Source organism: Coffea eugenioides, chromosome 6 (genome assembly GCF_003713205.1).
Source record: "Coffea eugenioides isolate CCC68of chromosome 6, Ceug_1.0, whole genome shotgun sequence".
In the NCBI taxonomy this organism is placed as follows: Eukaryota; Viridiplantae; Streptophyta; class Magnoliopsida; order Gentianales; family Rubiaceae; genus Coffea; species Coffea eugenioides.
This window is the reverse complement of record NC_040040.1, coordinates 24,055,132-24,072,375: the sequence shown is the minus strand read 5'-3', so window position 1 is coordinate 24,072,375 and position 17,244 is coordinate 24,055,132. Positions and strand designations below refer to the sequence as shown.

Sequence of the window (17,244 nt, the reverse complement as noted above, 5' to 3'; positions counted from 1 at the left end):
TTTAATGTCTTTGGCTAGACATTATCATGTTTTGCTCATGGAGGATAAAATCGTGTGGCTCGTCTCAACGCTTCATCCTCTATATAGTCCTGATAACCCTCGTAAATAGAATAATCCTTGAGCATACGAGCTACGGGCTTCCATGGACTAGTGAATGGCGCCAAACGAGTCGATGATAATTTGCATTCTCCATTCACTCCTCCCTCACTTGCATTTATTGGTACAAGATATCTTGCCATCGCCACTCTTAATTTATTCCTGTCATGAAATTCAAAATTGTCTGGTATAATAAAGTCAATTTCATTAACAGGAATTGAAGAGTAAGAGTCAGGAGAATAGTGATGAAGGAGTGGAGGGGATGTCACCGCATTTGGAGATTGTTCACTGGATTCATTCACTTGAATGAGTTGATCCTGAAGTCTCATTTTTTGCACTTCAACTTCCTTTTCAACTGCATCTTTAAATCCGTTTCCTTGAAACTCTTGCAGTTCCATGTCATTTGGCCGGATAATTGCACTCTCATCTCCTTCAAGATTGATATTGGTTTGTGAGGGCAATTCTTCAAGGTGAGAAGCTAATCGCTCTATCCTGGATGTCAATTGACGCATTTGATCCGCCAGGTCGCGAAGGCTCGCTTGTGTCTCCTGATGAAATCGATTTAGGCTCGCTTGTGTCTCCTGATGAAATCGATTTGTATTAGCAATTAGTAATTCCATCATTTCTTCAAGAGACATACCTGACACGGAGGATGATTGCTGAGACTCTTGCTGTTGAAAATCCATTGGCCCCGTCGCATAATTAAAATTGGAATTATCCCACCATCCTTGATCATACCCGTTTGAATAAGGGTCATACTGCGTTTGATATTGGGGTGGAAAATTTCCAAAAGTATCAATTGGAGCACTTAGATTATCTTGAAATGCGGGGCATGTGTCAGTTGAATAACCTGAATCAAAATAAGTTCCACAATTTGCAACAGCCCATTGATCATTAGGAAAAACATGAGTCTCATAACCCCATTCAGGAACAAAGTCCAGTCTATCATCAAAATATGGAATGTTAGCAGCCATAAAAAATAATAAAATAAATAAAAAAAAATAAGAGGAAAATAAATTTAAAAAAAATGAAAACAAGATAAACTCAAAAAGAAACAAATTAATCAGGCACCAGTCCCCGGCAACGGCGCCAAAAATTGACAGGTTGTCGAAGCCTGTGCAATAATAAAAACCTGCTCAGCTAAAATTAATTTCTGTAGATAGTGGTGAGCAGGGTCGAATCCACAGGGACTGGGAGTAATTATTTCTTTTCAAGTTCACAATGACAAGGGGGTGTTTTTGTGCAGAATGTGACAATCAAAGAAATTCAACTAAAATCTAAAAAGCTACTAAAAATTAAATAACAAATTACTAAAATCAAATGAGTGATAATTAAGGATCTAGCCAAGGAATAACTTCAGCAAAGGTGCACCTAATTGATCATCGAAGCAAAGGCAATCCCAATTATTTATCAATAAATAGGTTATAACTACCAAACAAGCGATGGCAGTCAACCCCTCCTTACTGTGTCGGTGATCAAGGTACGCCCGTTAATCACTGCTCTAATTGAGAAATAATCCTAGGTACGCCCATAGAATTTAATTCCCCAATTGCCTTACGTATTAGAGGAGCCCTATTCTAACCAAATAACGCACTACCAGGGTTATTTTAGATTAGCCCGCGTATTCCCCTGACACAAACCTAATCATGCCAGTTGTCACTATTTTAGAGCAATTAAACAATTACGGGTTTAATGCCCTAATTGACAATAGATTACCCAATCAACTAATTATCTGGATCCAAGACAATCAATTAATTAAATAATCACAAGCACTGCAAATAAGGAATATGTGAATACTAATAAATAAAAGAAAAAGATAAAATTAAATCGATCTCATAATTTTAGGCGACCCAAAGCATCCGTTATCCCTTGACTAGAGTGAGGAAATTAGTTCATAATTGATGAACAAAATCCACACAAAATTGAAACAAGAGTCGCGGACATCAACTCCCAAATTGGAAAATGCAATTCGCTCCAATCAAGAAGAGATAGCAAAGTTACAAGAGGTAGCCCTCTGTTTCCCTTCGGATGACATACGAAAAAGCAAAAGCAATTGCTAAGGGTTCAGATGAAGAAAAGTCAAAGTTTCTTTCAATTTTGCTCTTAACATCGTAGAAGAATTCCACTACCACAAGCTAAGAAAGAAAAGTCCCTACTAGATGACGAAAAATGGAAAAGTCAAAGGAAACTAGGCTAAACTAAAGAACGGAAAAACTAAGAGGGAAGCCAGCTCCCTACTATGCGGCGGCTCCCCCAGGGGAAAGAAGATGTTTCACTTCAGCCCTTCGTTCCTCTTTTTAATGCCGTCTTCTGCGAATTACCAAAAAGGTCTTGTATCTCCTTGTTCCAAAAATGCCCTTGATTGCCTGCTATTTGAACTCTTTCCCGATGACTATCAAATTGGCCTTGATTGTGATATTTTTATTCTACTCCCTGAAATAAATATAAATTACGAAAAGCGAGTAAAATCTAATAATTAATTCACATCAGGTCAGGTAATAGGGAAAATTAATAATAAAATAAATGAATAAATTGCAACCTATCAGTAATAGTAAGTTTTTGAAATTCATAAAGAGGGTATAATTTTCACCTAGTTCACAAAAAGGGAATTGATTGCTATTTATGAATATCAAAGAATTAGGAGTTGTAACAAATTACCACCTTACTCTTCAAGGATGGAAAATGTGTACCATAGGCGGGGCCATAATGAGATGGATGATCACATGTCATGCCAGATAACCATATGGGACCTACCATTGAATTTAACTGCACCTTCCGATGATTTATTACTAATAAAAAATAGTGAAGTAGTTTGAACTTTGAAGTTATTAAAATTTTTATATATTATAAATTTCCAAAAGCACAACTCAAATTGCATAACCACATAAACATTGATAGGAATCCACACTAACTCATACATCAACACGTATTTTTTGCCTATTTATAATCTAACATAATCAATCATGTTATTTTAAAAATAATCAAATGTATGTAAATTAATGTAAAATAAACAATTTCTTAAAATCAACATATTGTCGCATAAACTTTCAGGATTAATTTTTTCTACACTGACAGTGTATACATTGTTAGCGTTGGATGAATGATAATTATACAAAATTTAAATTTGAAATTCAATTATTGCGCATGTGCCATGAATCCACCGTTGATAGTGTATGTACTGTCAGTGTATATAAAATTTACTCAAACTTTAAGCCCATCTTTCATAATTTGCGTACTCTGAAAATTACATACATATTCATTTGGTACCAAAATCAATTCGGGGTAGGTCTAGATTTTGGTCCATTATTTTTCTTCCAAACTCAGTATAGTTATGATCTAGAGCTGAAGAAATTTAGTGATTTTGGGTTTAGATTCACTAGATTGAGCCTAGTCTCACGTCTGTCAATTGATCTGATTACAAAGCGCGCAAGAAATATGGGCGTAAGCAAGCTTTGATAAGCCAAACACCCTAAAGTAATTTAGTGATTTTGGGTCTATCTACTAGAATAAGCCTAGCCTCATGTCTATCCATCGATGTGATTACAAAGCGCACAAGAAATACAGGTGTAAACGAGTTTTTAGAAGCCGAACACTCTAAAAGTTTATTTAATTATTTTAACAAGTTCGAAATTATATTTAAACTTGACTTGTTTATTTATTGAGTCGAACTCAAACGAGCTTTTATAAGCTAAGTACGAGTCAAGTTTGAGTAGCTTGAATTATTTATATTTAAATTTTATTTTATGATAATCGAGTTAAATTCAAGTCAAATTTGAAGTTGACAGATTACAAAATGCTATTTAAACTTGACTTGATTAGTAATTTTACAAGAAATCTTATTGAACGGAACTTGATTTGAGTATCAAATATCTTGGTTCATTTTTTAACCGCGACAAGAAACATGCATCTTTCAATGGGTCATATTCTAGTTATAGTATGTTGAAAAACAACCTTCAAAGCAAGTACACTTTATTTTTGCTCTTGCAAACACCTTCAAAGAGGAGTTGCCAGCTAGAGAAATAATATCTACCAACTGATGGATTCCAAAGGACTTGCTTGTTGGAATCTCCTCTTTCATCTGTTAATTGTTCTGGTAAGTTGCTTTCCCTCTATTTCTTTTTTGTGATATATCATATATGGTGGATTGAATTCTCACTTTCTCACAACACTGCACAACCATTACAGGGAACTTGTGATTTTGTCCCCGTTGATGGTACTAATGCAATCAGGCATCAGCGCATGGATGTCAATAATCCTCAGAGAAATAGCAAGAGAGATCATGTTGCTCACGTCCAAGAAAAGATGTCAATGCATGATCATTCTCACTCCTCATCCCACGGGATGCATCAGATGGATCCAACTACAACCGTGTTTTTCGTTTTTGATGATCTCAAGTTAGGCAAAACAATGAGTATCCTTTTCCCTGACGGAGATCCTAGTCCTTTGTCCTCTCCTTATCTCTGGCCTAGAGAACAAGCCGATCCTATCCCCTTTTCATTGGCAAAACTCCCACAAATTCTTCAACACTTTTCATTCCCTCAAGGATCTCGCAAGGCCCAAGTGATGGAAGATACACTCCGAGCATGCGAGACTAAGCCTATCAAGGGAGAATCCAAGGCTTGTGCCACATCCTACGAGTCATTGGTAGATTTTGCACGAATGATCTTGGGATTGAATACCGATATTGAAGTTTTATCAACGCATCACCTCGCAAAATCTAATGCTGCTAGATTACAGAACTATACAATCACAGAAGCTCCTGAACGAATTTCAAATCCAAAGATGGTCAGCTGTCACACCATGCCATATCCTTTCATAGTTTTCTATTGCCACTATCAGCAGGGCGATAATCGTTTATACAGGACTGTTCTATCTGGAGAGAATGGTGATAAGGTTGAAGCTATTGCAATTTGTCACATGGATACCTCTCAATGGAACCGTGATCATGTTTCCTTCCAAATGCTTGGTATCGAACCTGGCACAGCCCCTGTTTGCCATTTTTTCCCTGCAGAGAACTTTGTATTGGTTCCATCTACTTCTTCAATCTAGTAATCTAGCACTCTTATCCAAGAGCTCGGCTCAAGTGATTTCTGTATTTTCGTTGTTCAGCTCAAATCACCTTGTCTTAATGTGTGATACTGGAACCTGTTTCATTCGTGTGCCTCATGTTTGATTTCTGTATTGAATAAACCTCCGAGAGTACTAGTGCTTCTTTGGACAATCAAAGTTTTATATGCTTCAATTTCTTGGTGCATCTCGAACACTCGTGTTACTATACTGCACCCGAAAGTTTTTTCTTTCTTCTGCTAATGTATCCCCCAATGTAGAATTTCTTTTAGTTTCCAAGCGCGGAGGTTTATTGTTGGCATATTAAATTAAGTCTCAAAGATAAAAATTTCTATATTATTATTTAGCAATCTTTTAGTGAAGTTAAGATTTCAGTAATTCTGTTTGAATCAAGTTATTATGATTTTATTATTTAGGAATTAGTATTTTATTTGAAAATTTCTTATGATTGTCAGATTTATTTATCAAATTAAGTAGTTTATAAATACAGAGTCTTATTATTGTATCAGTTGAAAAAGATAAAATTTGAGAGTCTTGTTATTATGTGTGATTAATAATATATTGTTGATATTTATTCCTCTTTTTTCCACACATACTTATATGGGTGTAAATTGCCTCCTCATATATATTAATTTTATCAAATATATCTCCTATATATTTTTGTTGAAATTTTTTGAGTTCTACATTTATTACGAGAGTGTGAATTGAAACTTACTTTTTTTGGGGGATGGGGAGGGCGCCCGGGGGGGTGGGGGGGAACTGATTTTCAGGATCGGGGATTAGAATGTCACGCCAAATTGTTGACGAAGTGCTTATCTCTTCCGAATTAGTAACTTCTAGTAAGTAAGTCCATTTTTCCAACAAAAAAAAAAAAAGAGCTAAGGTAATAACACTCGTTGGTCACGCTTAATTGGTACGTCAACGAAAGCATGTATCATGTACATTAGAACGTTATACCACAACTAACTAAGATAATAACACTTATGTAATCGGTAACTTTATTTGTAAGAGTGGTTAGAAATTTCATAACCTTAAAAGCTTTCTATTGTTATTTTTACTACTTTTATTTCATGTTAGTAGTATAATTTACTTGTTTTATTTGTGATAGTTTAAATAATAGAAAAGTTCGAAAATCATTGGTAATTGACAATCTTACCTATGCGATCAATATTTATGTTTATTTATAATACAATTTTTGTTTTTATTTTCTTAATGTTTATCTTTTGACAGTTTGTATACCTAGGGAATTAATGAATTTCTATGATTTTCAATTTTTCATGGTTATTTGAGTTGATTTTTTGAACAAGTTATTTAACACTTTTGCTTTTAAAATCATGATTAACTTGGTACCATAAATTGTAATTATCCAAAGGTATTGTTTCATCAATAACCATTGTGATTTAATACTAGTTCAAGAAAGTGTTATATCTAGAGATTTAACTCACTAATGTAGGGTTATACCTTTGTCAATTTGGCGTCTTGTTCCATGTAATTTTATAAAATTTAATGAATCTAAACTAGTTTCATATTATGTTAGTAGGTGTGAAAGAGTTATAATAGGTATGGTTGGTACGTCGACGAAAGCATGTATCATGTTCATTAGAACGTTATACCATAACTAGCTAAGGTAATAACACTTATTTAATCGATAACTTCATTTGTAAGAGCAGTTAGGAATTCCATGATCTTAAAAACTTTCTATTATTATTTTTACTACTTTTATTTCATGTTAGTAGTATAATTTACTTGTTTTATTTGTTGTAGTCTAACTAATAGAAAAGTTCGAAAATCACTGGTAATTGACAATCTTCCCTATGCGATCAATATTTAATATCCCTTATACGCGATAAGTCTATTTTTGGGATTATTTTCATTTTAAACTATTATTTATTTTGACTTAAATTATATTGTGTTTGAAAAAAGAACCTTTTGAATAAAATTATAAAAATGAATATATAAGAACATGTATTAGTATGCTAGAAATTATTATAGCCAAGACTAATCTAATAAATCATGAAAAATGATGAATTAACATGTGAGAGATAGAGAAGAATATGAGTAAGAGGAACAAAGTAATTAGATCTAAAAATCTAAAAATCAATGAAGTTAACTGATTAAGGGTAACCTTGGTATTTGATAAACACTAGTGTTTTGACCCGTGCTATGCACGGGATTATATTTCAAATCAAAATAATATTGTATATATTTATATATTATGGTACAGAATAATAAATATATATATACTAAAAATTTTAAAGAAGTGATGCTCAATATTTTGAAAAAAAAAATAATGTATAATGATTTACATGATAAAAGAGTTGTTAACGCATTTAAGGAGAGGGTTAGGTTGGGTAGTAAGGTGAGAAGAGTTTTCTTAAAAAAAGTCAATTTATCAATATCTGACAAAACATATTGTGTTATACTCATATATCAATACTTATAATATAAAAAATAAATTATAACCAATTTATTTTCTTCCATTTTTAGAAAAAAAAATCTTTCTCCTATCTTGTGCCCCTATAATTGTTGAATGCATTTAGATTAGCATTTTTCATAAACTTTAACGTATATTTAAAAAAAAATCTCCGTAATATGTGTTTTTAGAATTCTCAAAATTATTAAAAATCACCATCATTTCTCTTTTCCCTTATCCGACACCTAGTCATCAGATGCCTCCAACGACTTTCATATCTTCTATCATGGTACCACTCTCTCTATTATTATTTTTTTGTCATCTCGGTCATATTCTTGCAATCCCCATTCTTCTTCTCTCCCTTTTCTGTCCATCCTTGTAACCCATATTTCTTTTTCAACCTTTCCTGCCACTTTTCAACTTCTCACCATTTTCTTCCCTCCCTCCCCCCCTATACCTAACCTCTAAATTCATATCCCTGCAACCCAATATATTTAACTTTACCTATCATAATGAAAATATAAATTTGAAAATTGATTACAATGGTTGCAATTATTAGTATCTAATAATGGGAATGAAAAACTGATAATATCTATAATATCCTCAAGTACTACAATCAATATATATATATATATATATATATATATATATATATATTTAACATAGCAAATACATATTTACATATGAAGACAGCAATGAGAATACATAAATAATTAATGATATCAAAAGTTATCCTTAGTGTTTGGGTTTTGCACTCTTATTCAAATCTAATGTCAATTTTGGGCCAGATATATACAAATTAAGTAGTATTTTAGGATTGAATGTTCTATATCTTTCTCTTAAACTATAATGTTACTTTTTTAAATTTTTTTGGTAGAATTGGTGTTGTTATTATCATTATTTTTTTTTTATCAAAAATGAATATTTCAAAAAAAAAAATTTCAACGTTAAAAGGCTAGTAGTACTTTGTTTTTTATTTAGTGATTTCATAATTTGGATTTCACGAATGGTACCATTCTTGATTTTTTAAATCCACGACATTATTTCATGAATATTTTTTATTTAATTTTACTTTTACTTAGGATTACTAAGTTAAAAGATAAAATATTATCATTTACTTTTTTACTTTTACTAAGTTTGGCAATGCTTTCTTTTTATTTACCCTCCCACTAATAAACTTCAAACCAAATTCCTATATAAGTGGAGTCACTACTTTTTTAAATTAGAAAGGCATGGAAGCCACTTCTTACTTAAGAAAATATTATTTGCACTCCATATTTTATTATTTGCAATTCCACTATTTGTTTTATCATATAGTATAATTAATGAAAATTATATAACCAAAATGATTATTGAAGTGTGAATAACAAAAATGGAGTGTAAATAATCTTACTTATTTAAATTAATAAGAAAGCATGAAAAGATGTTATATTTGTTATCTTTTCTTATGGTGTTATAGAAGTTTTAATTGTTGTAGAATCATAAATACCGCAAGACAATCGGAAACGTGATGTGTTGAAGTTCAAATAGGATAACATGCATAGTAACCAACAATTTGAAATGAAATGATTTTAAAAGGTAACCAACAATTTCAAATGTGAAGAGTAGATGTGGAAGTTGAGAGAAATATATTTTATAAATTAAATTAAATGTAAAATGGTAGAAAAATGGAATTGGTAGTGGGAAGATGCGTGGAGGCTTGTTGCTAAAAATCCCTTCTCAAATTTATATAGATATAGATTTGCCTTGAAAATATCGCTAGCCCTGCTCGATTTTTCTGTTGAATCGATTAGGAAGAGATTTTATTTCCTTTTTTAATTTGGATACTATTAGTTTAGGAACCATATATTTAGTTTCCCTTTTTATTAGTTTTAGTATTTATTAGTATTCTATTAAAAAGAGGATTCTTATCCTTTGTGTAATGGGGAATTACGCGAGTACTAGTACGAAGGATTGGTGATATGTTTCTGGGGATACGGCCGTGAAGAAACGAAAACAGCCAGAAAGAACGACGCGCTAATCTTTGGCTATTCTTTTGTTCGTTAGTTAGAAAAATGTTGTTACTTTTCTTCTTTTTCTCTTCAACCACAAGCCCTGGTCGTACTTTTGGCTGCAGATCAACCATGAAAAGTGAATAAATTCCTGCTCTAGGCAAAGAATAATCAAAGTTCTGATTTATTGATTACTATGGGATCTAATTTGATTTTATTTGCTTTATTCAGTTATAAATATTTATATATTCCCTATTCATTCATGAGAATGATTATTTTATACAATTAAATAACTGATCACTATTTACTAGTTAGAATAATCTACTACCATCTAAAACATCAAATTCATAATTTTTTGGTAAGTTTAGTATTTGTGGTGAGTGAGATAATTTAATTATAATAGAAACCTTTGAATTTATGTCACGCAAGTATACAATGTATGTAAATGAACCAAACTTATATGTTTGTTAGATAAAATTGGTAGCTTTTCTAATAATTTATGGTAGCTTTTCTAATAATATGTTTGTTAGATAGAACTGATTGCTTTTTTCACAATATCTTGATTAATTTATTGACATTTTATAAAAAAAAAAAAAAATCACGCAGTCCCTGAGAATATGACGCTGCTTGTCACTACATTTGAGTTTGTATTTTTGGAATAGGAATTTCTTGTTTTTTTTTTTGGTTTGACACCCACCATAAATCTTCAAGCATTTGGAGTTTTTGGAAAGCACTTGGGGAAAAACAAAAATAAAGCCCCTGAAGGGTGAGTAATTTTTTTTTTTTGCCAACAACGATACATTGTACTCCCTCCGTCTCACTTTGATAGTTCTGTTTCTTTTTTCACACAGTTTAAGAAAAAGTAGTTAACTTTGTTAGAAAAGTAAATTTAGATTGCTATTTTCCTAAAATACCCTCACATTAAATATGGTACAATTTTATGAGAACTTGAATTGATGGTTAAAAAAGAATCAACTCTCATTAAATGGGATAGGTTTATAGTAACAACTACTTACATTGAATAAGGGTATTTTAGAAAAATTAAAATATAACTACATTGTTCAATTGAAAAGTGGACTACAATTTGAGACAAATGAAAAAGAAATATAGAACTATTAAAATGAAATAAAGGGAATATAATTTATTCTATCATAATCTAGGAGAGGGAGAGCCTAAGGAAACTTGTGCGTTGAGGGAGCCCGAAGGATGAGTAATGCAGGACAATGGTTTCTGCATATAGATTCATGCAGTTTTCTTCTGATCAGAGGCGACAGAGGGAAATCTTATCCTCATCTCACACGATAATGGTACCATATTTAATTGAAAATCATAAGTCAGAACTTACGGATTTCTGGGGTTGCACAATCTTCGAGTGAAGGAATTGAGCACCACGGATCTTCACGCTAGATTGCATTCTTAATTAGTAAAGTTGATTGACCGGACCATTCTTGTCCATCAACGGAATTTTGGGACCAGTCCGTACTGAACTGAATTATTGTACTGCAACAGACTGCGTTAGTGTGTCATTGTCGGTGGAGCTCCAACATTAAAGCAGTACAGTAGTGGTGGTTGAATTAATTAATGAGCACAATGGAAATGTACAATTAATTGCACTAGCCAGGGGTAGATGATTAGAAAAAAGTGACCCGGCAAATAACTATGCATCAATAAATGCTGAAAGGAAAAAACAAGAGAAATTGGCAGGTTGGAAATATATAATAAAGTTATATTTTTGTACTTATCCATTTTCCTATTCTCTATTTTACTTGACTAAGTAAACAAGCGAGTTTATTTTACTCGCTCTCACATTGATCACGCGCTATCTCTCTTATATCTCTCCTCTAATAGCCTTGCATCGTTGTTTTTTTCCATTGTGGACAAACTGTTGTTAACTAATTCCTCCCTCATCCTTACTCTCTCATCCTTTTATGAATTGATCATAATCTTTTTAATGTCAAATTTTAAATACAAAACCATCTAATCATGTAAGTCGTATTTTTTATGCTTATTTATAAGTTTTATCGCTTTTCCTTACTATTTGTCAAAGATGCAATTTGCAAGTACGTGAAGAATGTTCTCCAACAAAAGAATAAAATAATACATGAAGAAATTTTGTTCATTTTTTTTGCAAGATTTTTTTTTTTTAATTTTATCAATCTATCATAATATTTTCCATATGAAATCGTATCATAATCTTCACGTAAGTCCTATTTTTTCATGCTTAATTATAAGATTGATTCATTTTCCTTTTTATTTGTCAAGGATGCACTCTGCAGTTACATCAAGAATGTTTTTCAACAAAAGAAAAAAGAAGGTACATCAAGAAGGTTTATTCACTATTTTTTGCATAATTATTTAGAAAGTCTTAGCAACGAATTTGTGTTTAGATCAATTTTAGGCCATTTGTGTTGTTTCCATAGATTTGTGCTAAACTGAGATATTTTGAGATACAAAGTTTTTAAGGTTGGTCCGTGGCAGTATCCTGTGGTTTGCGAACTTCCGCCAAACCAAGAATGAAGAAGAACCGAAGAACATGATACTTCATTGTTGCCTGAACAAAATGTGCCAAGTTGTTACCTTTCAGTAGATGAAAATCGAGGACTGGGTAAGGGAGTTTGAAGATGGGTGTACAAGTGAAAAGTCTCGAATTCAAACTCTCTCAATTACACTAAATAACAAAATTAAAAACAATCATTTGCAAGTCCTATTTTGATTGCTATTTTAGAAGTTTTTATAAATTAATATATTATAATATTTTGATGTATGTGAAGTAAAAAAATAATTAAAAAATATGATTTCTTATGTAAAAAAAATTCATCAATAATTGGTCTGACGGGGGGAGTTCCAATACTATGCCTACTGACTCAGCATGGCAAGGAGAGTTCTATGAAAACCCTTTGTAAACAGCGGCCCTAGCTTCTCACTTTTCAACCCATGCCCTTGATGAACCTCTCCAACTGACTCATGTTTGCATAATTCACTCATGGTTGTCCGCCTGCTTAATTTTTATAACGATGGCTTCTTGGCATTGATTCCTCAACAACCGTTTGTTTCTTCTAAGCTCTGAGTCGGCTGGTACTATTTCTGTATAAAACAATTTGTTATGCACAATAATGGTTTCTGCATATGGATTCATGCATTTTTCTTCTGATCAGAGGCGACAGAGGGAAATCTCATCCCCACTCACCGGATCGACACCTATTCAAATCTGATCCTCATGTCACACGATAATGGTACCATATTTAATTGAAAATCATAAGTCAGAACTTTCTGGATTTCTCGGGTTGCACAATCTTCGAGTAAAGGTATTGAGCCCCGCAGATCTTCTTGGATTCTTTTTCTTCTTCCAGTAGCAACGTTGATTGACAGGACCATTCTTGTCCTTTAACGGAATTTTGGGACCAGTCCGTTCTGGACTGAATTATTGTACTTACACAGAATGCGTTAGTGTGTCATTGTCGGTGGAGCTCCAACATTAAAGAAGTACCGTAGCGGTAGTTGAATTAATTAATGAGCACAATGGAAATGTACAATTAATTACACCAGCCAGGCGTAGATGATTAGAAAAAAGTGACCCGGCAAATAACTATGCATCAATAATTGCTGAAAGAACAAAAAACAAGAGAAATTTGCAGGTTGAAATTAGATAATAAATATAAATATAGTACTAAATACTCCCTCCGTCCCACTTTGATAGTCATGTTTTCCTTTTTTTTTGTCCCAAATTGTAATCCATTTTTTAATTGAATAATGTAGTTTAATTTTATTTTTTCTAAAATACCTTTATTCAATGTAAGTTGTTGTTATTATAAACTTACCATATTTAATGCATTTAGATTTTCCAAACTTATTTATATGAGGAGGGAAACAAACTATATGTCATCATTGGCTACAAACCATGAGTGAAAATTTTCAAAACCATCCATATTCCCACAATTTTTTTAATGAAACTCCAACAAAGGAAATATGATTTCAAGTTCCCATAAAGTTGTACTCTAATTAATGTGAGGGTATTTTAGGAAAATAGCTAACTAAATTGATTGTTTCAACAAAGTTAACTACTTTTTTTTAAACTGTGTGAAAAAAATTAGAACTATCTAAGTGGGACAGAGAGAGTATTAAACATAATTAATTCGTCATTTATATTTGAATTATTGAGTTTTTTTTTACATTTTTTTTACCTCTCGCTTATACTCCCTTTCCCCCACCACTCAACCCATCCCTCCTCCCTATTTGAATTATTGAGTATTTGAGTATATAACCTTAACTTGCAAGCATATGCTAAAAGTACATGTTTAATATGTGAATTTGTCTTCACTAATTACTAATTTTGTTTAAGCATAGCGAACCAATATAACACAAAAAAAAAAAAAAAAACTAAGACAATGCATATGAATTACATGTCAACATATTAGTGTATTAACTTTCATTATTGAAAGCAATCAAGTCATTTGGGTACAGGTGAGAGGGATGGGTAGGGGAGTTTGGAGATAAGATGTACAAGTGAGAAGTCTCGAATTCAAACTCTCCCAATTATACTAAATTAAAAAAATTAAAAACAGTCATTTGCAAGCCTCGTTTTGATTGCTATTTTAGGAATTTTTATAGATTAATATACTGTAGTATTTTGATGTGTGTGAGGTAAACAAATAATTAAAAAATATGATTTTTTATGTAAAAAAAATTCATCAATTATTGGTCTGACAGGAGGAAGTTCCAAAACTATGCCTGCTGACTCGGCCAGACAGGGAGAGTTTTTTTTTTTTTTTTCGCAAAGTGAGACATAGCAAAAAAAGCCTGACAGCTTTTATTTTTTGCAAAAAAATATATTTATAATATAAATAAAATATTATTTTAAAAAATTTAGCTATTCAAACACTCTTGAGTACACTTTGATTTATTAACTCTATGGTTGTCCCCCTGCTTAATTTTTATAACGATGGCTTCTTGGTATTGATTCCTCAACAACCGTTTATTTCTTCTAAGCTCTGAGTCGGCTGGCAGTATTTCTGTATAAAACAATTTATTATGCACGATAATGGTTTCTGCATATGGATTCATACATTTTTCTTCTAATCAGAGGCGACAGAGGGAAATCTCATCCTCACTCACCGGATCGACACCTATTCAAATCTTATCCTCATCTCACACGATAATGGTACCATATTTAATTGAAAAGGTGACCCGGCAAATAACTATGCATCAATAAATGCTGAAAGGCCAAAACAAGAGAAATTGGCTTGTTGGAATCATATACATATATATATATAATAAAATTATATTCTCATACTTACCCATTTTCCTATTGTCTATCTTACTTGGCTAAATAAACAAGCGAGTGTTATGAAACAACTAAAATGTGGATGTCCCTTTGTATTTTCAAGAGAATTAATTCATGATTTATGACTATATTATGTATAGAAGTTACAATCCATAAATCTATTCATGTAGTGGAGAAACCGTTTCATAGGTTTTTTCATATTCTTGTAGTAGTGGGTGTTTAATAGAATTGATATACCTTTAATCTTGTAATACCTATATATAGAGGAACATTGACACCCTTTGGGTAGACTTTTGTATCTTATTGGAATATAAGAATATCACTCTCCATTTTTTCTACTTCTTTCTCCAATATTTCACTTGATATTATAGTAGCTTATTTTATTAGTTTTATAACACGTTATCAGTACGAAGTCTCTACTTTTGAGCAAAAGGTGAAAACGGAGGCTCTACCTTGAACAAAGGTGAAGCACAAGATTTTGTCGAAATTCTGCCCATATTTCTTCAAGAAAATTCTGAGGTAAATTTCTAACTCAAAAACTTATTTCAATTTCTTATGGCTAATCTTACAAAACAAGCGTTCGTACCTCTTGATATTTCTGAAAAAAATTATTTATCATGGATATTAGATGTTGAAATTCATCTTGAGGCAATGGGTCTTGGTAATACTATTGTGGAAAAAAATGAATTCTCAAACCAAGACCGTGGCAAAGTTATGATTTTCCTTCGTCATCATTTAGATGAAGGATTAAAAATAGAATATCTTACTGTTAAAGATCCTCTTGTCCTTTGGCGAGATTTGAAAGAAAGTCGACCACCTGAAGTTGGTCGTTCTTCCAAAAGCCCGATATGATTGGCTTCACTTATGGCTGCAAGATTTTAAATCTGTTAACGAATATAATTCAGTCATGTTCAGAATCACTTCTCAATTATCATTATGTGGCGAAAAAGTCACTGATGAAGATATGTTAGAGAAAATATTTTCTACTTTTCATGTCTCTAACATGCTCCTGTAGCAGCAATATCGAGAGAAGGGATTTAAAAAATATTCTGAACTTATCGCATGTTTTCTCTTGGCAGAACAAAACAATGAATTATTGCTGAAAAATCATGAGTCCCGACCAACTGGTGCAAGTCCATTCCCTGAAGCGAATGCGACCTAATTTCAAAATTCTGGTCGAGGTCGTGGACGTGGCCGTGGACGTGATCGTAGTAAATTTGTGCCCCGTGAAAATTTTAACCGTGGCAAACAACAAAATGTTTCGCAAAAAAGTGAAAATAACTATGATCAGAAAAATGGAGAAAAGAAAGTTTATGAAGAAAAATGCTACCGGTGTGGTATGGAAGATCATTGGTCCCGTACCTGTCGTACGGTTGAGCATCTTGTTGACCTCTATCAAGCATCATTGAAAAAGAAAGACAAAGATGTTGAGACAAATTTTATTGATCAAAAGAATATTTATGATGATGGTGATGATGCTGATATGACACACCTCGATGTAGTTGATTTTTTTGAGCATTCTGAAGATGTCAACAAATATCCCATGATTATTTAGATATTTTTATGATGCTTTATATCTTTTATGTAATTTCCTTTCCATTGAATATTTATTTTCCATCTTTATTAATATTTATTTTTGTTTGAAATTTTCTTCCTGAAGAAGAAATGGATGTCAAATATTTGGAATTAAATAATGGTGATGATGATATTTGTCTCATTGATAGTGCTACTACGCACACCATATTAAAAAATAAAAAATATTTTTCTTGTTTGAAAATGGGAGAGACGAACGTTAATACCATTAGTGGTAGTGCAAAATTGATTGAAGGCTCCGGAAGAGCCACTATATTTTTTCCTGAAGGGACTAAAATTATTGTAAATAATGCACTATTCTCTCCCAAGTCTCGAAAAAACTTATTGAGTTTTAAAGATATCCGCGAAAATGGATATCATATCGAGACAATGACTGAGACAAACGGTGAATTTTTATTAATCACAAGTATCATTTCTGGGAAAAAATGCGTAGTAGAAAAATTATCTTCTTTTTCTTCTGGGTTATATTATGCACAAATTAGTGCAATTGAAATTCATCACCTAGTAGACCAGAAGTCTACTCTTCCTAATGATTTTATGGTTTGGCATGATCGTCTCGGACATCCCAAATCTATAATGATGAGACGAATAATTGAGAATTCACATGTCCACTCATTGAAAAATCAAAAAGTATTAAAAACCAATGAATTCTCTTGTGTTGCTTGTTATCAAGGGAAATTAATTTTTAGACCATCACAAGTTAAAGTTGGGACTGAATCCCTTGCATTTCTAGAACGAATTCATGGTGATATATGTGGGCCTGTAGATCCACCATGTGGACCATTTCGATATTTTATGGTGCT

At 32.3% G+C, this 17,244-nt stretch overlaps 1 protein-coding gene across 1 annotated transcript; it reads left to right on the top strand.

Annotated features, from left to right (window-relative positions):
• Nucleotides 1–4,023: 4,023 nt before the first annotated feature.
• On the top strand, nucleotides 4,024–5,350 carry LOC113773307 (BURP domain protein USPL1-like). The gene is made up of 2 exons (XM_027317919.1): nucleotides 4,024–4,189; nucleotides 4,282–5,350. Exons 1-2 carry the CDS (start codon nucleotides 4,133–4,135, stop codon nucleotides 5,143–5,145), a joined length of 921 nt encoding a protein of 306 aa, XP_027173720.1. The 5' UTR covers nucleotides 4,024–4,132; the 3' UTR covers nucleotides 5,146–5,350.
• The last annotated feature ends 11,894 nt before the right edge of the window (nucleotides 5,351–17,244 follow it).